This window comes from Theobroma cacao, chromosome 1, assembly GCF_053813885.1.
Source record: "Theobroma cacao isolate CCN51 chromosome 1, ASM5381388v1, whole genome shotgun sequence".
NCBI classification, from domain to species: Eukaryota; Viridiplantae; Streptophyta; class Magnoliopsida; order Malvales; family Malvaceae; genus Theobroma; species Theobroma cacao.
Window position 1 is genome coordinate 5,370,565 of NC_142639.1, and position 27,962 is coordinate 5,398,526.

The 27,962-nt window shown below is 34.5% G+C and overlaps 3 protein-coding genes across 4 annotated transcripts; all 3 read right to left on the minus strand.

Annotated features, from left to right (window-relative positions):
- Window positions 1-901: 901 nt before the first annotated feature.
- On the minus strand, window positions 902-4,424 carry LOC18611575 (hematological/neurological-like protein). Its single transcript, XM_007047908.3, has 5 exons — window positions 4,186-4,424; window positions 3,999-4,072; window positions 2,509-2,638; window positions 2,097-2,411; window positions 902-1,456 (listed from the first exon to the last, which is right to left on the minus strand). The coding sequence occupies exons 1-5, from the start codon at window positions 4,312-4,314 to the stop codon at window positions 1,184-1,186; spliced, it is 921 nt and encodes a 306-aa protein (XP_007047970.1). The 5' UTR covers window positions 4,315-4,424; the 3' UTR covers window positions 902-1,183.
- A 3,172-nt stretch (window positions 4,425-7,596) lies between these two features.
- LOC18611576 (nitric oxide synthase-interacting protein) lies at window positions 7,597-8,575 on the minus strand. Its single transcript, XM_007047909.3, has one exon. It carries the CDS (start codon window positions 8,388-8,390, stop codon window positions 7,770-7,772), a length of 621 nt encoding a protein of 206 aa, XP_007047971.3. The 5' UTR covers window positions 8,391-8,575; the 3' UTR covers window positions 7,597-7,769.
- A 1,971-nt stretch (window positions 8,576-10,546) lies between these two features.
- ABCD1 (peroxisomal ABC transporter 1) lies at window positions 10,547-27,613 on the minus strand. 2 transcript variants are annotated; one of them, XM_018127008.2, is made up of 27 exons: window positions 27,237-27,613; window positions 25,759-25,946; window positions 25,032-25,153; window positions 23,385-23,664; window positions 22,403-22,627; window positions 21,559-21,756; window positions 20,986-21,440; window positions 20,516-20,654; window positions 20,354-20,432; window positions 19,421-19,659; window positions 18,991-19,295; window positions 18,798-18,909; window positions 18,540-18,698; window positions 17,794-17,893; window positions 17,602-17,710; window positions 16,395-16,485; window positions 16,141-16,265; window positions 15,844-15,993; window positions 14,843-14,915; window positions 14,026-14,206; window positions 13,786-13,944; window positions 12,891-13,052; window positions 12,584-12,820; window positions 11,689-11,852; window positions 11,529-11,581; window positions 11,371-11,449; window positions 10,547-11,148 (listed from the first exon to the last, which is right to left on the minus strand). In XM_018127008.2, exons 3-27 carry the CDS (start codon window positions 25,091-25,093, stop codon window positions 11,062-11,064), a joined length of 4,023 nt encoding a protein of 1,340 aa, XP_017982497.2. In that variant the 5' UTR covers window positions 25,094-25,153; window positions 25,759-25,946; window positions 27,237-27,613; the 3' UTR covers window positions 10,547-11,061. The 2 variants fall into 2 exon arrangements, with proteins under 2 accessions (XP_017982497.2, XP_017982502.2); XM_018127013.2 differs by lacking the exon at window positions 25,759-25,946.
- Between the last annotated feature and the right edge of the window lie 349 nt (window positions 27,614-27,962).

Genomic DNA, 27,962 nt, shown 5'->3' on the forward strand with positions numbered 1-27,962 from the left:
GTTGGCAAATGGGGTACGAAGCTCAGTGATTCAGTGCCTTTGAATTGAGCTCCTGTCTGCTTACAAACATGTGCATGGACGTACCGTCCAGGGATGTGGACCAAATTTTTAGGATTAAAGGAACGGGTCTTTGTTCTAAAAGTAAAAGAAGTGCAGTATTATCCTAAACCCAATATTTATTTAACATAATACGAACACAAGCTTGTTGATTTGTGATTTATACCTACCCATAAATCCCAGCTACGTTTGAGCCGCGGGCTTAGGCCGAGCGGCTCTTGTCTCCTCTTTAGGGGAAAGATCCCGTAGAAGTACAGTTTAAACCGTGGTTCCTGCCTAATCCTAGGGGTTTATCCGCATTTCCTTCCTAAGAAAAAGGTATATCCTTGTTTTGTTTGCACTAAAACAAAAAAAATAATAACCTTAAAATGTAAAAAATTAAAAAAGTAAAAGAAATCTACCATGAGAGAGGAAGTAAATTAGTTTCATTTTGGCTATCAACTTTCAAAGAAGGGCCAAGCTCGCGCAGAAGGAAACATTATCTTTTAAGTTTCTAAAGGTTTTAAGAATTATGTACATTGTAGAAATTTATCGAATTTAATAATTCTGTTGGGGTCTGAAATAATTCAAAAAAATATAGAAGGACAAAGGGAAGAGTACCCTGTCCCCCAATATCGTCAGAAATAAGGTATCTTGGTTACCAATCAGATTCAACATTGCAGAGTTGTGCTAGGAAATACCATTTCGTCGTCTTGTTGGTCCTGTAATTTTGAGCGGCAATCTCCAAGTTTTAACATTGTCGGTGGCATTTGATCCTTTGATTCCAATGACAAGCGTACATGCATTTTAAATATCAAAACATGGGGAAGCTACTATCTTGGTGTATGCTCAATAACATATTAGAGACCAGCTAACCAACGGCCTTTCATTATTCCACAACAACAGACAAAGTTGGTCTGGAGTCCAGACCAAACACTAACAACACAACAACTGGAAACTGTTGAAATAACTCAATTAGCTGTCCACCTAGGGTTCCGATCTAAATGTTACACTCTAACAACGTATACATGAGCCACAACCAACATACGCCACTCGAATGCCCAAATTTGATCATCATAAGGCATCAAGGGCCCTTCACAGTCAAAACATTGCAGCACTACCGGTACTAAGGCAGCGTAATATCAAGTTAAATCAAGGCAATGCTGCTCTCACCACCAGGGGGCTTGCGTACACCACCCAGATAATCTCTAGATTCCACCTTCCCATCAGAAAAGATGTTGTTGCCACTCATTTCTCGCAGTTTAGCCCTGCTCAGAGGCTTTTCTGCAGAACCTGGAGGAACGTCTCCCTTGAAGATACCGTTGCCTGTCAGCTCTTGAAACTTTTGGTTATGTATCTTCTTTGCCGTCTTGACAACAGGTCCTTCGCTGAAAAGGATACTTGTCTGACCTCCAGCAGGCTACAACAATAGTGAAAAACAAATTTTTGATAGGAGTTACATGGCTGGTGAAACTTTGAATTCAAGATAGGACAGAAAATAGGAAGAGCTTGAAATGATTCTGAATCCAGCAAAACTTGCGGGAACAGAGGGAGTACTGGAAATGATCAAGTTGTGGAAGAATGCAGACATGATAAGCCTAAATGGAATTTGAGTAAAGTAATTCATGCCAATTGGAGAGAAAGTAAAATTTTGTATTCTTTACAAAGAAGTTCAAATTACCCTTGAAGATATGCAAACATGTGCATATTCCCAATCTCACATGAAAATGCAAGCGTCTGATAAGTTTTATAATGTATTGCTACAGCAGTATCTATAAGGCAAGCCTCCACTGCCATTGCAGAAGACAGAGGGGACTAACCACATTTGCCCTTTATTAACAATTTTCATTTTAGTAGTGATGTGGTGCTTCTTTGAAGTCACTACTTCTAAAGGTAAAATGGATGTGGTGTTAAAGACCAACTGAAAGCAAATATTGGCCACACACTCCCAATACAACCTGTATATAAAATAGGCACTATTACTGAATCAACTGTTCTAACTTTCCACCAAGACTATACCAGTGATGAATGATTATCAGACACTGAAAAGCTAAACTCACATTTGAAACTTTGACAGATGTGCGCACATTTCGTGGTGCAGGTTCTCCCATGTCTTTGCTTTCTCTTGATTCTGTGGAGCGTACAGCAGCCAATGAACGTGGCTTAATTTCAGAAGGAGATGCAAAGATGTCATGTCCACTGATCTCCTTATACTTTGCATTTGATATTTGCTTTTTATTCTTTGCATCTGAATCAGCTTGCAATGTGCCGCTTAACTCTCGCTGCTTTGCTACCTCAGGGAGAGAGGTAGGCTTCTTTGGAGAAACACTCCCATCAGCACTGAATGATATTTGGCTAATTCCATTCACTGCTTGCTGAAAATCATATCACCAAAGTTTAAAAGGGTGAATTTATATCTTGGACAACTGGTGAACAATGATGCTCATTCAACAAGGGAGATCAAATAAATACCTGATACATGCGCAATCCTGTTCGGTTAGTAGGATTAGTAGCAGTAGGTTCAGATGCACCATTAGCACCATTGGCTGCAAATATGCCGCTGCCAGTCATCTCTTTCATTTTGTAACCTGAGCAAGGCTTCCTGGAAGAGCAATGGTGAACAATGCCAAATGGATTTAGATGAATGATAGCCATACATGTCCAAACTAGCTCTTGATGAAGACACTATATTACTTAAGTCCAAGCCAGAGTACAAATGAGAAAGAAGAATTTTGGTTTACACAACAGACTCAAGCAGAATCAAGAAATTCTTAGAACGGAGTCCAATTTTTTGGAGTATATGCATCAATAATCATAGTTAGTCCATAATCTGATGAGCATTGTGAGAGACCAGATAACTAAAAGTTGCAAGGTTAGTTGGATCTGGGTTCTTTTTATCTCCAATAAAATTGGATGCAATTCATGAACAGTAATATTAAAATAGTTATCTTAAAAGCCCACTGAATTTGCATATAAATTCTAGCTTTAACTTGTTAACTATTAGTCTTAAACCAGAATGAGCTGATTTGGACAGCTCAACTTACATACAGGGAAGCAAAAAAGGAAAAAAAAAAAAAAAACAAAGAAGCATGAAGATATATAAATGAGGAAAATGCAAGAGTACAGATAATGAGACAATCTTATTGTTTACTTTAATGTTACTGTTTTGCCAACTGGACTTGACAGAGATTTATGATAACACCTAATATATAGTAATACCCAACGATATGTTTGTCATGGTCTATACAGCAATCTAACTCAAAAGATTTCTCAGTTCAAACACGACATTTTTAAATGAAGCACATAAAAAACAACTTCACTATCAAATCTAACACAAAAAAGACGCGAATGAATCATAACCATGCAATGTAAGTACTCCATAATGCATGATTAAATATATGCTTTCATATAGAGAGACATAAAGTTTCTTCTTATCAATTGCGAGCTGGTTAAGGAATAAACAAATAAAAAACTCAAAAAGGGGAAAGCAGGACCTTTTAGCCAGATTAGCAGCTAAACCACTCAAACAAACCATATATTTCAACTAAATAAATTATATATACATTCGTAAATTTGAGCAATCCATGCATTAATAAAACAGATCAAAGCATCTCTTTTCTTTAAAAAGTACTTTTCAAGTAATTTGCTAATTATATTATCGAAATTTTCACAGCTAATACAATAGTAGAAATTAATAGCTTGATACAGATCAAAAACAAAAGCCCGCAAAAAATAAAAAAGTAACAGTAGATCTGGTTCTACATTTCAAAGCTATAAAGAAAAGGACAAAATTCAAGATTTTATTTTTATAAACAAAAAAATAAAACTCAAATTTCAAACTCCAAAAAAGAAAACTCAGTACAAGCTTATCTTGAAAAGAAACAACATTTACAGCCAAAGATGAAATTTTTTTTTTTTTGCTTTTAAAAGAAAGGTAAGCTGAAAATAGAAAGGGATCTTACTTTTTCAAGAGAGATTGAGCTTCGTCATCAGTAACCTGACCTCCAAACACCACTTTGCTGATTCCATCCGAGGGCTGTTATTCAATGCTTTCATTCGTCAGATGAATAAAATATAAATAGAAGATACACGCATGCATATACATAAATGTGTTTATATAACACTAATAATAGTTATAGACCATTGGACCTGGTTGGAGCGACCGGACGAACGCTGGGCTGAGGAGGCGTTGGAAGAGGCAGATGGTGGAGCCTCCGTCCAAGTCAGCAGATCGGCGGTTGATGTGTGAGGCTTTCGTACCGGCGTGCTTCTCTCCATTTTTTGTGTGCTCTGAGCTGAAGTAAAGTGTGTTGCTTCAGTCTTTGCAGAGTTTTTTCCTGTTCTTGTTTGAAAAGATGAGAAAAAAGAGTTGAATTTTATTAAAGCATATATATAGAAAATATCAAATCCTATCAACCGATTACCAAACCTTCACTTTTTTTTTTGTCCTTTATTTTAAATTTAGAGGTTTTGGCTAACTTGAGGACTCGCTGTTGGAAACTGACACGTGTCACAAGTTCCCACCCAAAGCGATATTATTGATTTTCTTATTTAACTTTTAAATTGGATTTTTTTTAGTACTTTTTAAATAAAACTTATTATGACCAAAATTAAGAAAAAGTAATGAAAGGGTAAAACATCACAGTTGCATTTACGCCCAAAATTAATGAAATATTTATTGGATCTGTGAGAACCAATTGAAATTCAAAAAAGATTTAGAATAAATTTTAATTTGATTCAAAGAAAAATTAAGGCTAAACTATCAAACAAACATAACATGCTAGCGGAAAGTAAGTAGGCCAATAACTTGGTGTGCTTCAGAAGCATAAATCTTTTGTTTTGAATAACATTAATTTAGGTATTAATTTCACTTCATATATACTTTATTAGTTGTTACCCCCCCCCCCCCCCCCCCAAAAAAAAAAAAGCTGAGACAGATGCATGCGATAATGCTGAAACCTAGCCAAGTCAAAATTTTGAAAATGGATCAAAATTAGGTAAGTACTGTTGCATGTCAAATTAAACCAGTTTTATATTTATTTATATTTTTTCCATTTCATAAGATCAAATCTAAAGTGTTGAAACTTGGAATAATCAGCATTGCAATGTTTAAAGTATATATAGGTGGCATTTGATATTTTATGATACAATGTGATTGCAAATAATGTGATTATAAAGAATATAACATTACAACGTTTGATTTACAAGTATTTTCCTAAAAACGTAATGATAATTTTTAAAATTATACTCGTTTATTAAAATACAAGTTTAATATATTTATATTTTTTATTATTAAATTTTTTTATAATATCATCTCTTAAATATATTCTTAATATCATATTTTTTTTTTATTTTTTATTATAATTTTATATTTTATATTTTTTATTTCTTAATATAAATTCTTATATTTTATATTTTATTTTTTTTAATTTTTTTAAAAGACATCTCCTGAAATCTATATAAAAAAATTATAACAATATAAATATATTTAATAAAGTAACAAAATTTAAAGGTAAAAATATTTTTAAAAATATTACAAAATGCAATACAATCTGATTGCATTGGTTAGGACTGCAATCACATTTACATTCATTAATTGTAATGTGATTGTATTACAATCTTACATTGCACTGATTTTTTACGAAACAAATATTATAATATAATTTAATTGGATAGAATATACTTTTTTTTTTTTTTTTACCAAACGTTCTCATAGAGTCAAATTAACTGGGAATGGGGTGGGAGGCCTATTTTGATTAGAATTAGAAAGTTGGTTATGCTGAAAAGGAAGTCTGAATTACGAAGGGTTGAAAAACCTAGCACTGTCCTTGTTTTGTCTAAACAATAAATAGAAGCAGAGTCCTTATTAATTTACCAATAAAAGCAAGGGTCTTGTCAACTTTCTATTTTCATTCATCTTTAGTTGGGAAACAGTATTGAATATTTAAAGTCTTAATTTGTTGGGAATTTGAGTGAGTCAAATTAAGTTGTAAAAGGGGCTTAAACAGGATTAATGAGTATATGATAGACCATCAATTGCCATATATGTATATGCTAATGATTGCTGCTTTCTACCGCTTCACATTTTGGAAAAATTAACCCCTAATTGGCTGGATAAACAAGATATATCCTCAAGTGATGCACAAGAAATAAGATTCTATAAATATAGCAAATTAATTAAATAGCTTATTAAAACCAAGTGTATACCCTCATTGGTGGGTGTTTTAATTACTTTAGTTAAGTGGATGGTTGCCCATACAATATTTGGCTTTTTAACTCCTCTCCTGTTTTTTCTTTTTTTGGAAGAATTTTTTTTTTAATAAGAAGATTGTTGGATTGGTCATATATATCTTGTAAAATGCCATTTTATTTTTTTTAGAAACAAAAGAACAAAAATAAAGTTAAAATACTAAAAAAATCTCTAAGTGTTCTGATTTTCTTTTAAAAAAAATCTATTGTGTTATTGTATCTAAATAAATCCTCCTATAATTTGTACCTTAAATATGTTTTTTTTTTAAAAAATCTTAGATATGCTTATCACGTGATTTTAATAGTGATTAAACTCATAGTCAATTTACATTTTTAAAAGACATTGATGTCAATGACAAAGTCAAGATTTTATGTTTGAAATAATGAAAATTATGTCTTCAATATTTGTAGGAGGAAAATTATAAAATTTTAAAAACAAAAAAAATATTATAAAATCTTAAAGCTTTTGAGAGGCGGGGTCCCTACTAGCCTCCATCCCTTCGCTTCTAATTTATGTTGATTATAATAAGCAAATTTAAATCTCATTAAGAATTTATGTAATATTTTAATTTATAATAATAGATAGGAGGTTTTTTTTAAAAAAAATTAAGATAATTTAAGAATTTATTTAGTATTTTAGCCTATAGTAACCTAATTTAAGCCTTGTGCTAGTGCTGAGAGATTGAAAATCATAAGCTACACCAATTAATAGAGTTGCAATCTCGGCTTGTGACTTTTCGGCTATTTAATGCAGACTCCGTAATTTATAGCTCGTGAAAGACATAATTAAAAAGGAAAAAAGAAACCCAAAAAGGTTGGTGAAGCGCAATTCATCTAGAAATACACCAAAACATCTCAACTACAATGGCCTTAGTGTTGGTCCCATTAATTAATAGGAGAGGTGGTTGGAGTATGCAGTTTGGATAATTATCTGTAAGTATGGTTTGTGAGAATTAGCTAGTGAAGTAATGCCTTTTTAAGAAAATAATACAACAAAGAAGAAAAAAGACTTGAAGTTGCATATAATATAGTACTAATTACGGATAACTATGTATGCCATGAAAGTTCATATTTTCGGGTAAAATAGTGTTTATTATTATATGTTAGAGTCTTAATGCATGCTGTGTAATGTTAAGTACAGCATCTGATTCTTTATCTGTATTTTTATATAGAGTTAGAACTTAAACGAGAAATGTTACTTGGACTTACTAAAGCTGGTAAGGTTGACATTGGATTTTAATGGAAATATTTGATACCAACCAAAATGTTCCCTCTGGTATTATAAGAATGAAAAAAAACACAAAGCAATAATTTCACAATAAAGTTCTCCTCATGACAAAGAACTACCTTCAAGAAATTGCGCTAATACCTTCTTCTAAATAGATGAATAGAGTCTCCTTTTACTCTCATATATATATCTACAGTTTAATGACAAATACAACACAAGTAACATATCTTTAGTGCTTTTGGCCACTCCTTTGTGACTATAGGGCCTCGAAAGCAGCTGCCAGTGCAAATAATTCATAATCTGCACAGCTGCAGTACCCTCCGCCAATGTCTTTGCATCCACAGCCATCCCAATTGTTCTTCAACCCTTCTTTTCTCTTCTTCTTCTTCTTCTTCTTCTCTGTTTCCACAATTGATGGACCTCGGACCTTCATTGATACCTGCAGTGAAGGAGGCTTAAGAGTTTCAAGAACACGATCATTCATTGAAACCATGGTAACCCATTTCTCAATCTCCATGTTCGGTGATTCAAAAACGGCATTCCATGGCATTTCAGCTCTGCCCAAAAGCTGTGACTTCCCCATTATTCTTCCGAGAACTGGCACTGTGCTCCTCCAGCGGAGCTCGAAAACTACAGTTTGTTGCTTCAGGTCATTCAAAGATTCTTCAGTTCCCAAGCATTCCAAAGAGAAGGACTCATTCCAAATGAGCTCTGACTTAGAGGAGATCTCCTGGCTGTTTACTTGGATTCTCTTGTTGTTTCCTGCAGTGAGATAGTATCTCACAAAAAGGTTTCCGGGTGACTTTAATTCTAGGTTTTTGGCTTGCAAGATTCTCAGCTCACAACAAAGAGAGGAAAGGTAGTGAGAAATACCCATTGAGAGAAACAATTCTTCACTGAAGATTGACTGAAGAAAGCTTTGGCTTTGCTAACTAATGATTTCCTTGGTGAGGATTCTTTGGGTTTTGAGACTAAGAGGTATATAACCATATATAAAGGCCATTGCATGCAAAGATAATGGAAGGAGAGTGGCATTTGCTTTCAAGGAAGCTGCTGAATGAGCTTATCTACAATCTACATTTTAGTGGAAGAAAGTGAATCAGCCACCAAAGTATAATGGTATTATTATATATAACTGCCCTTTTTCATGTTAGCAGTTGGCATTCAAATATGAAGTAAAAGATCCCATGAGATTCTGTGGATTACATTTAAATTAGAATAAGCCCCATAATAAACATGAAGAGCTGGAAAATCTTAATCTGACCCTTGCAAAAGTTGCAACAGCTCCACTTGGTAGCATGCAGCACACAGTTTACCTGCCATTTTGATTTTCATTTTGATAAATTAGTCAGGAACCCTCCAAAATCACAATCTAAATGGATATACGAGCCGGATTTGATCTTGCTCATTTCTATGACAATAGCTTTTGGGCAGGAAAGCTAAGAAAACCAAGTTGAAAGAATTAATTTTAAGTATACTAGTTAAAGAACAAGTGGAAATGAAATCTTTAGCTAAATCTCATTTTATGGTGCTTTGTTATGCGAGAATGCTTGACGAAAAGAGCATGGGTTTTACAACTAGAAAAAGGCTCATGGAAGAGAGAGTTATCCCTTGGAGATCCTCAAGAGATACGGCATTCTGCTACTTAATTGGTGTATACTTGTTTCTATAATACAAATAAATGAAAAGGTTCAAAGTTGTGGGTAACACGTTGGCGAGGAGAGGGTGCCAGCTGTGTTTGTTTATCAAGAATCCATATTCAACCATTTGATAAGATTATAACCCACATGTTGAGAAACTTGATCGGTCAATCTAACATTGCTAAATGACAAGGTGCTGGCGGCCCTGATTAATCTTTGTTAGATCTTCTTTACAATTAATTAACTGTGTTTGTTTATCAAGAATCCATATCCAACCATTTGATAAGATTATAACCCATATGTTGAGAAACTTGATCGGTCAATCTAACATTGCTAAATGACAAGGTGCCGGCGGCCCTGATTAATCTTTGTTGGATCTTCTTTATAATTAATTAGTTATTGCAAGTCCAACACAGAGCCAAGAAATTGGTCACTCAAACCGACCCACCCACCCACCAATTGTTCCTTCTGTGTTATATGTGTTTAAAGAAACAGGAATAGTCGATGTAATAAAGCCAGAAAAATGAAGCTCCACTGCAATGGTCGAGATTTTCTCACTATCATAAAGTTGACGAGAGTTTACAGTTTTATCCTTCAAGCTTCTAAAGTTTATATTGTAATAGATAAACTTGAAGCGCAATGCGCAATAGGTGACAGTCAAATCTTTCATTTCTTGTGTTTTTTCGGTACCATAATCTTTTCATTTCAACGGGCTCAACTTTGAATAACAAAAAAGCAAACATTCTCCAGTTTGTTTTTTAAGTTTTTTTTTTTAATATTTTAAAAGTACAAATAAATAGTAAGTTAAAAATTGATAGCTATGCTGTTGAGTCTTTTTTTTTTTTTTTAATTCGACAAAACTTGAAAACAGAATTTAATATAATATTTTAAAACAACTCTACTTGTCTAGTAAATTATAATTTTAGAAGCTTAACGTAAATTGTATGTAATAAATTATTCAGGTCATATTATATGTATTGTTTGTATAAGATGTGTAACAACACCTTCATTGTGTTATAGTAACGTGAATAATACTTCATTCCTATATACATCCTATTACAAATAATATGTAAAATATTTATCATATAATACATACATCAATTACGTTTCCCCTTTTCGTTTTTTCGAAACCAAAATGGTATCAAATGTTTATACCTTTTTACTCTCTCTCTTGTTTTTATTATTCTGGACACAACAACAAAGAAACATCCACTAATGAAATTATAAAATTGATGAACTAAGCTTAGTGCAAATAATAGAGTCTTATATTGAAGAAACGATGTATATACATATAAAACAAAGAGATCATAAAATGTAGTGGCAAGATTGGTTAAAACCTAAGTCCAGGATTGATTAGGACAGATATGAAACAAAGAGGAGGAGGAGGATAAAATATGTAAAATTCTATTCCCTTCAATTTTATTCATGACCGCAAGAACAAATTCTTACAACATGCAGGACCGCGGATTTTACCCGATAAAAAAAGGGTAAAAAATAGGGGTAGGGGGAATATGAAAAAGCTGTACATGAAAATTTTATAGATTATGGATGTACTTGGACTGTTAATCATTTCGATAATTCCTACCTACCAGTATTTGCAATAATCTGATCTAATTTGCTTCTCCTTTTGGCTCCAGCTCATGCATTGACCAAATACCACAGCCCGTGGTATACATAAAAAATAATGAATATTATCCTTTGAAACTCCAAAGGGAAATTTAATAAGTATTACTGGCACCTGGCATCCCCTTCCCATACTCATTGTTCTGAGCATGATAAAGAATTCATACGGTGTATAATTAAGTCAACTGATTCCCTCAAACAGCAATGTCAGGTTCGTGTTTGCCCCCAGTTCCCGTATATACCACCGTTCAGAGCACAAACAGAAAGCTCCCCGTTGCACCAAACTCATTGCTTGATCGAACGAAGCTCCCATTTACCCTCACCATCAACAAGTCGTAACTCCAAACCATGGAATGGTATCAAAGCAGGCCGCTGAGAAAATACAATAGCAAAAACAATTAATGCAAGCGAGAAGTGACATAATTGTGAAGTGTAACAATGGGTGCTAACTTTGTGCAATTTCTGCATTTGGCAGTGGTGCACCAGATAATGATGATGAGCATCCCAAATATTTTATTATCCACTGAATTAAAGATGTTTGACAATAATCAGTTGCATGCTTGTCATTAATCACTATCCAGTGAAACTACTTGCCTGTGATGAGGTAACAACAGTTATACCCAAATCTTTTGCAAGTCTATAAAGTTGTTCCTCAACATCCACACTTGTTGCACTGCCATGGGAAGAATACCCAGGTAAGTTAGACAACTAGTTACTGTTATAAACAAAATACATAGGGATTAGTTACATACTTTGTGCACTCATCAAGGATACCAAATTTAGGCTTGTGGAAGAATAATCGTGCCTGGTAAAACAGAAAGTTTGATGTTAAACAAAAGAAACCTGTCCAGTATAAATAGTAAAATGTTGTCCAAACATGCCATGAAGGTGCAACAAGTTAACTTTACTCACCATGCCTAATCTCTGCTGTTCTCCAAGCGAGAGGATGTCTTCCCAGTTGACATTAGCATCCCAACCAACTTCCTCTCTTTCCAAAAGATAATTCAATCGAACATTTTCAAGAATAGTTTTCAAACGTGCATCCAGAATCTTTGTGGTGTCTGCTGATTTTTTACCTGCAAATTTGCATGTTCACAATTCCCAAAAGCATAAACAAACTCGATATATATTTTCCAGAAAAATCTTTGAACAAAATAAACCAAAAACTTTGACACCAATATACACATGAAATGATCTGTCATTCTACCATGCTTTTTAAACTGTCATCATCTTAATGATAATAAGAGAGATTAGATATTATTCTCATCTGAAGCCCCTAGAATACTTAATAGTAGTCAATGTCCCTTAATAACTCATCCGAACGAGAAAAAAGCAATATCAATTGCCCAAATTCCGGATAATTTTATTTTTTTTGGAACATGAACACTCAATATAATTTTGGTTAATAACTACTTTTTTCAGGGAGACGAAGACCATAGTGGACATGGATGAAAATTATAAAAAAGGACTGAACTTACTGAGGATATGTCCTGAACAGAACACAATGGCACAATATGATCCTTATAGTCAACTCTACAGGGAAAACACTCCGTTTGTTGTTATAACTAGTCTTTAATAGACCACTACACATCTACATGGCACCACTTTTTTGTACCATATAACTCAAGAGTCTAAAAGAATAATCAAATTAACTCATCCATCAGAAATGTCTGAAAGCATGGCAATGTGTTTGTTCACGATTCTATCATTAGAACAAAATTACCATTCAATCACATATAAATAATAGATATGAAAACAGAAATTTTAAAGATAAGGAAAGCAATGCAACTTATGCAAGTGGGGTTACCTTTTCCGTACAACTTTAATTCCCTCAGCTCCGCTTCCTCACGAGAGAGAGGATATATGATTTGATCCCTTAAAGTTCCCAAGCAAGTATATGGTCGCTGAGGAACGTAGAAGATGCCACCACCCAATAAAGCCTCTTCATTAAAATGGTGGGACGGTTTATAAAGTCTTCCACTCACAATGGGCCAGAGACGTCGAAGTACTCTAAAAACAGAGCTTTTACCGCTCCCATTTGGTCCTTAAGAAATTAAAGGCATGTCAGATGTAAATCTTCTATCAAGGCGAATGATAAAAATTCCTATACTAACCAGTAACAAGCAGGCTTTTTCCAGGTACTACATCAACAGTCAACTGCCTAGCCAACAGCTTCTGTGCTGGAGTAATTATATCCACCTCAGCAAAAGAAATAACATCCTCAGCATATAGACCAGTCCTCTGAGACCGTGCCAAGTTATCAGTGCTCAAATCCCCTGGTTAGATGACAATCTTGTTAGATTAAATGTGCAATATTTAGACAACAAAGTCAGTCTTAAAATGAGAAAATAAAAAAAAACAAAAGAAGATAAGGAAGAAAGAATTTGCCCCTAATCAAATAGAAATGCAGCAGTGTCTGATCAACAAAAATATTTCTAATGTCCAAAACAAATCAGCTTCACTTCAGCACATCAGAAGAAAAACTTATGTGATAGATATCATGAGCAGAAGTACATAAAATTGAAACACAACCTACATTCAAATCCCATCTTTTGGCAAGGCCCAACATCATGTATTCCAGGTTCCTATTGAAACATACTAACATGAGGAACGTATGCAACGTCACATTGTAAGCAGATTACATTCACAAATGCCTAACTGTTATATGTAACCTTCTCAGTTTGAGTTGGATAAGAACTTCATTAGTCAGTTTGGTACTTCTCCAACAAGCATACTAACTTCTATGCATTTACATTGTTATAATTTATGGATTAGCACTTGAAGATACTAATAGAAAATCTCAATCTCCAAACACATGATATTAATTTTATCTAAAGCTATTTCACACTCAGAAGAAGCAGATTAGAAAAGAAAGCTCTCAAAAGAAATCTTAGCAACTGTGACAGTGTGATTAATCTTTTGACGCAATTGTTTCAGCAAAATATATGAAAATATACAAAATAAAATGCAAGGCTACACAATCATTAGGAAACAGTTAAAAAAATATACCAGACTGAGCAGCATCAAGAAGCTCTTCAAGCTCGAATATTCGGTTGATGCTTCCAGATAGCTCCAGGAACTTTCTATGCAATTCCAGGATGTCACCAAAGGCTACAAAGCTTTGAGACACAACAGATGCCAGGAACCGCAGTGCATGGGCAAGCTCACCTAAAAGGTATCCCAGTACTTTCAGAGAGAGAAAGGAGGGAGAAACTAGAAAGTACTACAAAAGCCAGTTAGATATCTCACCTTGAGTAGAAATTAAGGCTCGGTCACCTTTGTGTTCCAAGGCATATAATAAGCTCAAACCCCAAGTAACATTATGTGGAAGCTGTTTCGTGACAAAATCATCGAGTATACCAAACAGCCATTTCTTCTTCAAAAGTAACAAAGAGTGATCAAGAAGCTCCCTGAATCTTGAATCAACCATCTGTTCAATATAGGACACATAGATTTAGAGACAGGGCATGAAATAATGGGGAAAAAGGAGTCTATAACGTTGCATAATGCATGTGCAGCAGTAAACCATGCAAAAGGGAAAAAATAACAATACTGTACCATGATTCCCACAAAAATTGGTAAAGATGGATTTCGTTCTTAAAACAAATTATCTGGCCATGTCCTCTCTAGACAAGGGGCAAAAACATAGTGCTGCCTTCTCAGCTGAAAAACTTTTCTTTACATTATAGAACAAGAAGGGGTGGGCGACAATCAAACAGTATCATCAAGGATGACTAAACAATTCTTGATGGCAAAATTTTTTTTTTGGCTAATAATCTTGACGCAAAATCCAAGCCTATATGAAACCAGCAATTGTGGGACATTACAAGAAAAGCTTATTTTGCCGGGTTTCAGCCCAGGCATGTAAAGTGTAAACTATAGTTGTCCGATACAAACATAACAATGTATTCGACTTCCAGTTGCTAACCCATAGAAATATTAAATATACTCCTACTGTTTTCAGTCTACTTTTCCACATGGAAATTTTTACATCAGCATCAACAATGATGGAAACAACAGTTGACATTCAAATGCATCAGAAACAACAATAAATTCAGTAGCTTACAGCTTTTTCTCGAGCACCACCTCCAAAGAAAGCAATAGATTCAGCATGAGTTCGCAGTCTTTCGTGCATGAACCTAATTAATATATAGTATAAGTTATTAGAATGATATGTGCAGCAACATCCAGATATTATAAAAATCACACACATGCAAAACACGTGCACAAACATGTTATATAAGCCCACGCATAGGCCCACAAGACAAACAAGAGTGCCACACATTGACTCAGCTATTCAGTTAACAAACATAGATGCCTGAGAGGGATAAAGGACAGGGGAAGGGGGATATCATGTCTGGATTGGTGGGAAATAAAGAGCCAAACCATCACTTATAGTAAACTGGCTAATGAGTCTCCGCAAAAAATTCTTTTCATTTATCTGTTTAATTTGGTCATTAGCTGTTATTATCCATGGACGAAAAAATCAAAACAGACAAACAAAACACACAAGGGTATTCAACGATATGATAAGGGATGGCTTTGCCTTGTAATCCGCAAACCTAGAGGGAATGCTACTGGCAAGGAAGTGCATAATGAAGGAGGGTAGAAGTGTATTAACATGAAAGAAGCCAAATCTATACGAGACAGGAGCAAATTTTTTTTTTTTTTCATTTCTGTCAAAACTTAATCTTTTCAAAACCTTTTCTTTTTCTCTTCTTTTTTCCCCTCCTCTTTTTCAGTGAGAGCCACCATTATGTATCGTTATATGTTCTAACACTTGATTGTATGGCAGTAATAGCTACGAAAAATGGGTAAAAATAAATATTTTAAGTATCAGACAGTTTCCAAAACCACTGGGTTTAATGGATTCTGCTAGTTTTTACTTGTTACTACCCAGCTAAGTTCCTGAGCTTCACTGTTCAAACTACCAGACCAATTGAATTTACAACACCAGTTTATATCTGTTTTTTTGGCATATATATTCAAGCAAGAATTTCCATGTGCAAGTACAGCTAGCATGCTTAGTATTAGTAGAGCATGGATTCTAAATCAAGATGGAATTACCTAAAGGTTCCCTCAAGTTGTTGTTCTCGACTTGTCAAATCACCAAAATCAGGAGTAACAGTCCTTAGAAAACCCAGACCAAGCAACATATATGCATACAAAATGGCAACGCCCCTCCTTCCAGTTAACAGCTTCATTCTCCAGGTGAACCTTAAAATTGCAGCATTATTAAGAACTTTTCTTAGAAGATAGATAAGGAAGGGAGGAAAGAAAGATATACTTTCAAAGCCTCGAATCAAGATTACACAGAAACCAATACCATAATAAATAATAATAAAATTTACATAATGTACTCACCACAAAATATCAACAGATGGCTTTACCATTCCAGTAACCAGTCCTGATAAATCAGTGGTTAACTTTTCAAGATCATGAGTTATTCTTTGATCTGCATCAATATTTTTGCTTGACATGTGAAAGACCTACAAGGAGATGCATTTGATGTGAATTTACCATTGCTAAGTTCTAGGTAATAGTGGTGAAAATTATTAACACTGTGCAATGCGTGCCAGATACCCAGGCAGCACATGTTTCTGAGCTGAACCAATCACCTGGTAAAATGCATTATTTCTTAAGTAGTTCTTTAACAAATGTTGAGTCAATCTAATCCTCCATCCAAGGGCCAGCCTAGCTGTCAAGTGCCTGTAAACCAAGAAACAGGTTCTTTAAACAGATATTTTTTACTGAGAAGGCATGAAACTAGATATGCAACTAAAGCTCGGGATGAGCATAAAACTTCTGTCGTAAATTTCACACCATCGAGAATCAAGTATAACCATAGTCTTATAAAGCACTAAAAAAAATACTCTAAGTAGAAATATTACTGGAGGTTATGAATATAATTGTAAATGCATGACTGACATTCATTCTCTTCATTCGATCCAGAGTTCCACTCAGAAGTTTACCAGCATGACATGAAGTAATGGAAAAATAAGAATGGACATGAGCCATGCATAGGATAACCATGACATAGTTTATCAGAAGTATCACAAAATGTATATATTATTTAACAGTCCCAGATTACAGGCAAATACAAACCAACAAGTTAGACATACAGTGTTCTGCATGTAAATTGGCTACCCAATCTGCACATACAGCACAACAAACATACTGAAACACAAAATGGAAAGACTTAATTGGAGTTCAAAAGATATAGAAATTAAGGTTTTAATTAATAAATTCCAAATAATAAGAAAAATTAAAGGTCTGGAATGCAAGCAGAAAAGATTGAAAGGGGGGAGGAAAATCTATACATATGCATAACAGCATAAGTTTTGAAGAATTTGTAATAACATGGAAGGAATAGATCTGGACAAAGCTCCTGCTGTATAAGAAATGCCCAATACGGTAAATAAAAAAACTTAGAACTTAAAAAGAACAAAATAAATTTTTTCTTGAAAAAACAAATCCCTTAAAGACTCTTGCAGTCTACTGTAAATTGTCTAACCTTTATAAGTATCTGGTCTACTTGAATTTTCTGCATGCTTGCTTTGGCAACAAAAATTTTGGACCAGCCAGATTCAAATTAAATATTCATACCACATGTTACTTTCACTTATTGGGTGTAGGGGAATGAAATAATAATTTAAATGACGTGATAGAAACATAAAAATAATGAAACCTAAATCAAGGATTTACAAACTGCACAAATCACAAAACTGTCAAAAAATAACAGATATATCTTTGTCTATTCACATCTCCCTCTTTTTATTTAGTATTTCATATAGAGGTCAATACATGCTGAACAGCCAAAATTACCTCAAGGAAGGTGCAATGAAAGAAGATGCAGCACTTTGAAGAACGCTTATACCAATTAATCGGCTAAAGGCTGCCTTGTCCTGCTTCAACACATACTTCACAGTCGTTCCTGAGAATTGATGCATATAGATAACAATAACCAATCCCTCAGATTTCAAAATAGCTATAAAGTAAAGAACATAGTTAGAATACCATTCAACGATGCAATCCGATCTGATATCCATGTTCTCGAGACAACAAGAAACGCAACTGTAAGTAGTTGAGCTCCTTGTTTGTCTAATATGGTAGGTACCTGTATCACAAGAACTGAAGGTTGTAGACAAAAGAAATAAAAATTGTGGTAGTGGATTAGAACACCATGCGCTCACTAATACTAAGGATGCCTTGCACCTGGTTTACGTGAATTCAAATATTGCAGATAAGTAAATATCACAAAATTAATGCTCCATATGCTCAACAAATCTTATACAACAGTATTTAACCTACTTGTATCAGCTATGCTACAGTTATAGACATATGTTTGAGAACATTTAGTGAAAGGAGGCTGAGTCCATCATTACCTATCCATAATAGCATTACTTTGAGCAATTATTTTGTAGGGCTCAAACTCTTTGCTAAAAGGCAATTTAAATGAATCTACTATTGCTATAGAATTATTTCTAGGGATCTGAAACACCAGTGAAAACTCAATTTAGGAATAACCTAGAACTCAACAAAAGGAGGCGGGAGCAAAGTCATAACAACTACATAAGTCTCCTACTTATGACCTAGAAAACAAGAGAAGCTATATTTTGGGAAAACTCATCATTCAGGTCCAATCAAGATTTAGAACTTCACAAGCTCATATTGATACCAACTTTGGGCACCATTATGGGCAAATCATCCTTTAATTCACAAGGTTAATTTATGTGACCAAAAAAGGCTCTTCCAAAACTTACCAATACTTTAAACATGCCAGCTACTCTCAATGGCAGCACTCTTGGAACCCTCTGAAGTTGCGGAACAACGGGCAATTTAACATCATGATTCACAAAGGGAGATGCTGCTATCACCTCTGATACATATGATTGTGCCTTTGGACTTGAGAATGCAGAATCCTAGACAAATTCACTCAAAATTTTGCAGTAAGATAAAACGGATCCAGTTGAACAAAACAAACACACAAGAAAACCAAAAATTCAGAAGTTTTTTAAGACCTTTTTAGCTGCAGTGAATGCACGTTGAACTGTAATGGCATCAGTTTGGCGGTCTCTTTCAGAAGGTTCAGTCAAATCAATCCCATCTTCACTTTGTACTGAAGAATCCTCCCTGGAGATTTTATACAAGTTTCATTAACACAAACCAAACAAAAAACAAAAACTATAATCTCCAAAAATTTATGCTTGGTACCTTTTGTAATGAACTTTCCATCCTCCTTCCCCATCCAAGGACAAAACCACATCATGAAATGCAACTAGTGCTGGACGATGTGATATAGTTATGCATGATGTACCCATAGCTCTAACTTTAGCACAAAACCGCTCCTCCATATCAGTTGTCACAGCACTTGTGCACTCATCAAGAATTGCAAATTTAGGCTTATGGTAGAACAGTCTAGCCATCCCCAATCTCTGTTGCTCCCCAAGAGAGAGTTCATCACCCCAGTTAACCTCTTTTTCAGGTGGGTAACGATCCAATAGGTACTCAAGGTCAACCTGCATGGATAACAAAGTTAAGAATTAGTTTGAAGGTTGGCTATAAAACCCAAAAGAAATACAAAGCAACAATACAATTTTCAGAAAGTGAAAACAAGAAAAAAATTATGAGATGAAACTCATACATTTTTCAACAGCTCCACCATTCCACTATGTGTAAGAGGTTCAACTTCCTGATCTGCAGTAAGAGGATAAATTAACTGGTCGCGAAGGGTTCCAACAGCTGTATATGGTCTTTGTGGCACATAGAAAATTTCCTTATTAAGATCAGAACCAACCCCCGGTTTCACAATATGGCCAGATACCAGTGGCCAAAGACCACCTAAAACCCGGAAAAGGGAACTCTTTCCACTGCCATTTGGACCTTCAGCAAAGAAAAAACAAAGATTTAAATTGGCCTAAAGATCACAACAGGGCTTTAAAACCTACACAAACAGGATTAAGTATTGCCTTTTCAAAGTTCTCATCAATAATTTCTAAAAGCCAAAAGAACAGATTAAATTTGGAAACTTGAACATAAAGAATGTCAGCATACAAATCAACAAATACACATACATACTTACATACATAAATACATATATATGTATATATAAAACAAGAACAACCAATTTATAAATGTCAGCACATAACAAATAAATTAATATTTCTATATAGACTTTTACTATTCACTGAAAGAGCACAGAAGCAAGGACAATATTTTTTCAAAAGTTAAATCTTTATAAATGTCATCATACCAAAATATGTACTACAAAGTAAAACATTGTTCTTAAATATAACTGTTAGCAGGTTTGACATTTAAAATAAGCCACTATGTGGTAAATATATCATATCAAGAACAAAGCACCACTTCAAACAGCCAAAACTTGCTTTTTGATTGCTAAGTAACAATTCTACAACAACTTGTTTAAGGTGACTCTACTTTCCAATAAGAGCTCATACACTTCCTCAACTATAATAGAAGTTTAACAAAGAAAAGCAGGTGTAAGAGACTAGGAGATAGCAACATAAGGAATATTAAAGGTAAATGTAAATCAAAATAATTTAAAGGGAAAAACTACCTGTAATCAAAAGATTAGATCCTGATTCAACCCTCAGGGAGAGATCCTTCACCAAAACATTCCCAGTTGGAGTGACAACCTGGATAGAATTTCTACAATTAGAACAAAAATTATGACTAAGGCATATTAAGAATTATATATGGTCCAATATCATCTCAATACCTTGACACTAGAAAACTCAACACAATTAGCTTCACTGAAGTAATTCCTACTTCCAGCACTTTGCAGGGACGATTTTTTATCATCAGCACTTAGCTCTCTTGATATAAGTATCAACTCATGAATGCGGTCAGCATAACCACTGGAATATATTAAAAGAAACATATTAGCTGAACCAGAAATATTAGCTGAATAAAAAAATATATCTGAATATTAGCAGAGCTAAAAGAAATATATAAGAATAAAACTTAATCTTAGCTGAACCAGAAAGCTGTCTCACTCACGTTCATTCTTGTAATGATCAACAACAATTAGTCTACTACTGAATGTGCAACATATCCATCATGAATATTAAAAATGCATACGGTAAGATTTCAGAGGTTGCTTAGAAAGTGCTTAATATTCCTGATTTGTTGTTTTTCTTCCAGAAATTATAAACACCTCTCTAAAACCAGAAGTCAACAAAGAAATACCTGAGACGATTTAACCGTCTTGAACTTATAGAAAGAGTCCCCAGGGCCTGAAATAGTGAAATTACAACACTGGTGTGATATCTTAAATTGCTTAACATCTCTGCCCGTCCCAATGTTGAAGTGTCAGGTCTAAGGTGGCCAGCAAAGAAAGGCTCGATAATCAAAACAACAGCAACAGTAGCACCAAGATACTTCAATAAGAAGTCTTGAATCATGCCAAACCACCAATGATCATGAAGTACGACTCTCATGTGCCTTACAAGAGTCTTAAACTTCTGCTGAATATGAGATTCTTCTCTATTTTCTCCACCGTAAAATGCTATACTTTCTGCATGGGTCCTTAACCTTGAATGGAGCTGTCTATATTCTCCTTCCAACTGTTGTTCTTTGGACATTAGTTTCCCAAAAGCAGGAGAGAAGTTTCTTATTGCAGCTCCTGCTCCCAAAACATAGGCCTGCAAAGCAACCTCATAGATTAATGTGACAACCAGACATTAGGATAATAACTACACTAGCACAATAGTTGCTAGAATTAGCTGTTCCAAATACAAATGAATAGGACAAATAATTTACCAATATCCAGAAAATGTATTTTGGGCTAGCATAAGAACAAAGACGCCAAGTATAAAGCAGACCATCAGTAACTGCTGTCAAATCATCCTGTACAAGCTCACTCAACTCTGAACAGAATCTCGGCACATCACTTGCAATCCGTTGTTCAGGATTCCTAATCCGTCCATCAACATGTGATATTTTGTAATATGCCATGTTCTGAAATCAAATGTTCTATTGATAAACGATAGAGAAAACATAGAAATAACAAGAAAAAAACCTTATAATGCATCCAAATCAAGAGATAACTTCCCAATTTGGAGTGCTTTCTCCTACATGAAAGAACAAACAAAGTAAAGCAAACACCATTCCCAGAGGAGGAGATTGAATTTGCAATTTGTATATTAGATGGGTCCTCCAGAAATTTCAACACTGATAAGAAAATGTGCTTACTGGTGCTATTACCCCTTCAGAAGTTTGCTATGTTACAACAACTGAGTAGATCTTTTCCAGTAACAAAATTTTAAATAATTCTGAACTTAACATGTCTTAAGTCTAGGAGCAATTTAGTCCCACAATGTTTTGGTTAAAAATATCACACACATTTTAAAAGAAAAGAGGGACAAAAAAAAACTTAGATATAAAGAATATAAAACAAACATGTATTCCCCCTCACAGATGAAGATGTGCAAAGAAGATAAGATACTTCACTCATGCGGGGAAAAAGTGAACAAAAAAGTATTCATGAATTATGATAGGAAGCACACCTGATCTAACCAGGTTAAAAAATGAACATAGCTTAGGAAGAGAAATTCAAAAAATCAGTTATAGATAGATTACTCCAACATTAAAGGAAGAAGACTACCTCAAAGTAATGTGCATGGATGAGTTTTGTCAGTATTTTTCTGAACCTCAGACTTAGGGTACCAGTTATGTACTTTGAAGTAGAATAAATGGTTGACAGAAGAAAGCACAACAAAATGTTTTCGGATATTAGCCGGAAAAATGATGGCACACGCCGAAGAAAGGCAGCGCGGAATAGAAATCCCTGAACTTTTGCTAATCTATTGCTCAAAGCAGTTCTCAGCACCTGCAAAAAAATATAAAGTAGATGCTTTACTTTAAAAGAACACAAAACCCCCTATGCTCAAGCTACTAAAACTCCTAAGTTACATCCCTCAGGAAGGAATTCAAATTTCCATTCACCTTTTTTACAGGTTTATTTTTCCCATTTGCTCTATCTGATGCAGACACGAAAAGTGCAAGCTAAAATCAAATATGTGTTGATATCTGTCTGCATAGATGCGTGTATGATAAAATCAGATAGATAAAGTGCCTTGCCTAACCACTGCCTTCTTATGTTACTTATATGACCAAATACACTAGCTAAACTTTACCAAAAAAAAAAATAAAGCAACTACACATTTGGTAACTTCTTTAATTTCTAGTATTTTTCCTTCTGGATCAAAGTATCCAGAGAATTATTACAAAACCCAGTCAAGGGAATGAGGGGTGGTGTCTGGGTGTTGTACTGAGATAACATATTGTAATTGTCTAGCATAAAGATGGATTTGAACCAAGGCCTTTTACCATATACCACTTACCACCAGATCAAGTGGCATCTCTACACCAAAGATTCAGCACAGAAATTCTAAATAACTCACTTTTTAGGAGGGTAAAAATTCAGACTATCTTTGACTTTGTTATCTGGTCCATATTCTTAACAATGTTTGTGATTGCAATGAAGAAGGTTGCTGTGAAACAAATAAAATATAAAGGATAGCAAAACTTAGAAAGCAAGCAACATATCATACAACAGTATGTTTGAAGTACACAAAAAGGCGTACCGCTATGCCCACCAAAGCCAAAAGATCTCTTGCACCTATTTGGCCCATCTCAGATAGAAGAATTGCTGCTAGAACCTGAAGGGACTTCAATCCACTTTTCTTTTGTGTAGTTCCCTTTACATTATTATTGTTTTTAACAACCTCATCAGAATTTTCTCTATTATCTCGGTCCCCATTGTAATGACAATATGAATTGGGCTTTTTACTACTAAACCGTGATTGCACATAAGCAGCAGCACCACCAGCAACCACAATACCAGAAGCAAGCAATAGTGCTTTCCTGTGAAACCACAAAAAAAATAGTAAAATACTAGACAGTCACCAGGGAAGAAGTTGAGACGAAGGCTATGCCACTTGAGCATTTTACATCAGAGGAGGATCATTGCGTAGACATCCAACAGAGCCCCACTGGGTGGGTAGGGCAGGGAATATTATCATGCCACATAACATAGATGACCTTGATACGATGGTAACATACAGATTAAAACTGCAATAATATTGAACAAAGACTAAAGCTTCAGAAGAAAGATGGGTAATTAAAGTTACATTCAAGCATCTAAGCCCTTTGGGAAAAGTCTAATCTTCTCTACCATCAATTAATACAATTTTAGGAAGACATAACTGGACCTGGCTTAAATCACAACTGCCCCGTTACATGATAATATTTTTTTTCCAAGATCATTTTCACAACAGAACATTCCCAACTAATAGGGGTTTCCTACACTACTCAAACCAAACATTTCCCACTTGTCTTTTGCTAGGTAACTCTGAAAAATACCTTCATTCCAAGTAGTTAACCGATATGAAAACTTTCCAGGATAATTATGATTGAAATTTCTCTTTAGATCCCAGGCTTACAGGAAATCTCCTCCTCTTAGAGGGAGATGTAGCCATGGGGGGTGAAGCCCCAAGGGTTAGTTGTAATCCTAATCTCAAAGGCATAACTCAAGACCAGATCCTATAAGAATACAATCACTCCCTAGAACAATTGAGTGTCTCAATCCCCCTCTTCGCTTGTCTTGGAAAAAAAATAATAGTGTTATGAATTTCTTTCTCATGTCATTGTCCTCTGAAATTTTGAGAACTCCTTATAATAATCAAATGAACAATTTTCAGATTTTTTAAATTGCTAAAAACTGATGTCTTGATAACATAGTTGCTCCCAAAATTGTACCAAATGCAAACAGACAGAGAGCTGAAAATAAGCAAGGGTCGTTCCCAAACTAAATTTACAATGCAAGAAGACCCCTACAAAAGGACCATGTATTGCATTATTCTTCAAACATTTTTTAAAGCTTTAAATATGTGTAAAGTCATAAGCCTTTCTCTCCATAGGGTCACTCACCTTCAGTTTACACCACTCATCAGCAACCCCAAACAAATAAAAGCTCTTAAGAGACATTTTTCTTTATGTTACTCACATTCATCAAGAAGTAGACATGAGGAAAGAATTAGGAGAAAGGAGAGATACAAGCTAATACTTGACCTAGCAGACATCTAATATATTGGTGATATCATTATCAAAACCAAAACAGAAAGAAGCACCAACTCTTATCATTTATACAACAAATAAATTGACTCAATTAAGATATAGATGTGTCAACATCAGTACTTAAATTGATTATCAGCAATAAAATCCATCGTTACCTCCTTGAGGCCAGAAGACTTCGACCATGCTCAGTTAACTGCAACAGTTGAAGAGAAGGCATTGTTGAAGGTGGACCTCTACACTGTAGCACAGATTAGCAACCAAGCAAGGAGGCAAGAATCTGGAATGCATTAACAACAATTGTCAAACAATAATGCTCCAAGCTTTGGATTTCCCAACAGCCAATATGGTAGGAACCAATAAATAGAAGGAGGTATGGATAGTACAAATTACTTTCTAAGCATAAGTGAAGAATCTTCACTAGAAATTTACACAACAATATCAATTGTTATATGAGACAATATCAATGTGTATTATCTCTTTGATATAATTTATTATACATGAAAAACAAGAGGATACACAGAACAAGGGGGACAGATTACAGGTGAAAATAAAATTTAAGAAGAAAAATTCGAAGTAGAGAAATTATTGCATGGCAATTTTTCCACATTCATTAAAACATCCCTAAATCTTCCCCACCCCCCAAAAAAACTTTCTCCAGAATTTATGGCCATCGCCCAACAAACTTGAAACTGTGTAAGAGGGTAGTTGTTACACCATCTAATGCATCAATAGCAAAAATAGTGCTCTGCAGAAGGAATGACCATTGTAACAAAGTCACATTATAAGAGAATGTAAGATCATTCTCCATAAGTGAGATCCAGCTGTTTAACAAGATAAAGCAGATATTTGTCTAGAAAACAGGCAAACAAAATACATTCTTACTATTGTCTGGCAAGAGCTTCACAATTCACATCCAAAAGCCAAAAGTGTTAACCATGCTCCATCAACAGTAGATGTTGGCAAGAGAGCACACTTCAATTTGTCTTAATATGAAAATTTCTTAGCAGTGAATGTGCCTTGTAATATCGCTTCTTATCAATAATTCTCAACACTAATCAGGCATTTCACATCTGTGAGATATATTATAAAAACCATCAGCAAACCAAAAACAATAAATGGAGTATTTAGTAGAAAAATTACAAGGAAAAAAGAAAAGCAGCAACAACAAACACTTAGATAATTATATACCAAGAATTACTGTTGAAATTCAGTAAAATGTTCGTTGGAGAGACAAGAGTACAGCGAAGAGCATATCTTGACAAAGCAAAAATTGGGTGATGCTGTCATGACCTAGATTTATTTAATCTGGATCTATTATTAACAGGTGATCAGAAATTGAAAAGAATAAATGGCTGAAAAAAGCTAAGAAATGGATAAAGTAAAGATGTGCAACTGTAGTCTTGTGCAAGAATACAACGTGTATACAAGTTGACACACCTGGACAGATAAAGATCTCAAAGGACACAATAGAGGCAAATTGAGTGTCACAAATAAACTGAATGATATTGGTTTGGTTTGAACAATTCTTAACCTATTGCAAACTCCACTGCTTGGATAGACGAAAAAAATGTACATTCTTCATTTTGATATAAAATAACTGACTGCAGGCAAACCCACCACCCCCCCCCCCCCCCCCAAAAAAAAAAAAAAAAAAAAAACTGACAGTAATCCCTTTCATTAAATAGTTGTTAAATTAACCCTGAGCCATTGCCAAGCTTGCAACCAACTTCAAGTTCTAACACCTAGTTGCCACACTAGAGCTCAAGGGGATACCCACCCTCTGCCACAAACCAATCAAACTGGTCTCAAACACTAACCACGTTAACGTTTACCACACCAAACCACAAAAATAGCCAAAACAAAAATTAAAATTGCCGAGAACATAAAGTGAGTTAAGGTTGTTTGATTTAATAGTAATTCAAACAACTACCTAATGCAGTAACTATAATATTTCCAATCTATACACGCAACAACCTTTGCAAAGCTATAATTCTATAATCTTTCCTTTCCTCTTTTACATTCTCAGCTCAATTTTTCAAAAACCAACTGAGCAAAGCTATATCCCCTCTATCGGATTAAATTTTTACAACTTCTTCAATGTTCGGCCTAAATTTTGAAAATTCAACTTCATTGGATTTTCCGTGCATCAATTTTCCATATTAATTTAATATTAAAATAAACTTACGCAGTCTTATTTTTAATTTTGCAAATAATTTCCTAAAAAATATTAATCATAAAATTGATACATCTAAACTTAGCCTAAACTAATTAAAGCCGCAAAATTCAGAAAAAAAAAAGGAAGAAAATTAGCTGAAAGCAACAAAAAAAAATCAAACTAGAGAGTGACTTGTTCAAGATACCTGAGCAGTAGCAGCAAAAGCTCGCAAAACTACGTCGCATCAAAACAATGGAAACCACATTAATTTTTGCAACCTCTCTCTCTCTCTCTCTCTCTCTCTCTAAGTGAAATTTCCACCGCTTTCTTTCTTTTTTTTTTTTTTTTTTTGTTCTTTAGTAATAACAAAAATCGCCAAAAGCTTCAATCATTGAACCAAAACTCAAACCCTAGACTTTTGCTTTTTCCTTTTTGAGGGATTTTTTTGCTAAATCGAAGATGAACCGACCGAACCGGATGAACAGAATTCCAAGGAAGGAGGAGAGAGAAATGAGAAGAAACTCGAGTTTAGAGTGACAGAGGAGGCGAGAGAGCCAAATAGATGATGGAATGAATGATGGGAGCTTATTTATATCTTCTTTCTATATTCCAAAATTTTTCTGAGTCAAATCTTTTATTCCTTTTTCTTTGCAATAAAAAACTCTCTTTTTTTTTTAACCTTTTTTTTTCTTATTTTTATCTGTTCTATCCAAATCAAAGAAAATTGTGAGAATGCGTGAGTAATAATTTTATAGGCTCTTTTGGTAAGTCCCAGTAATTTGTAAATAATATTATGAGATATAATATATTCCTCTCTTGCATATACAATGTTTATAAATTATAAATCTTAAATTATGTAGAATAATGTAACGAATTAAGTCTAATCAGATGTACGCAGTTTTTTGAACCTAAACCACGCAATCCTCAAAAA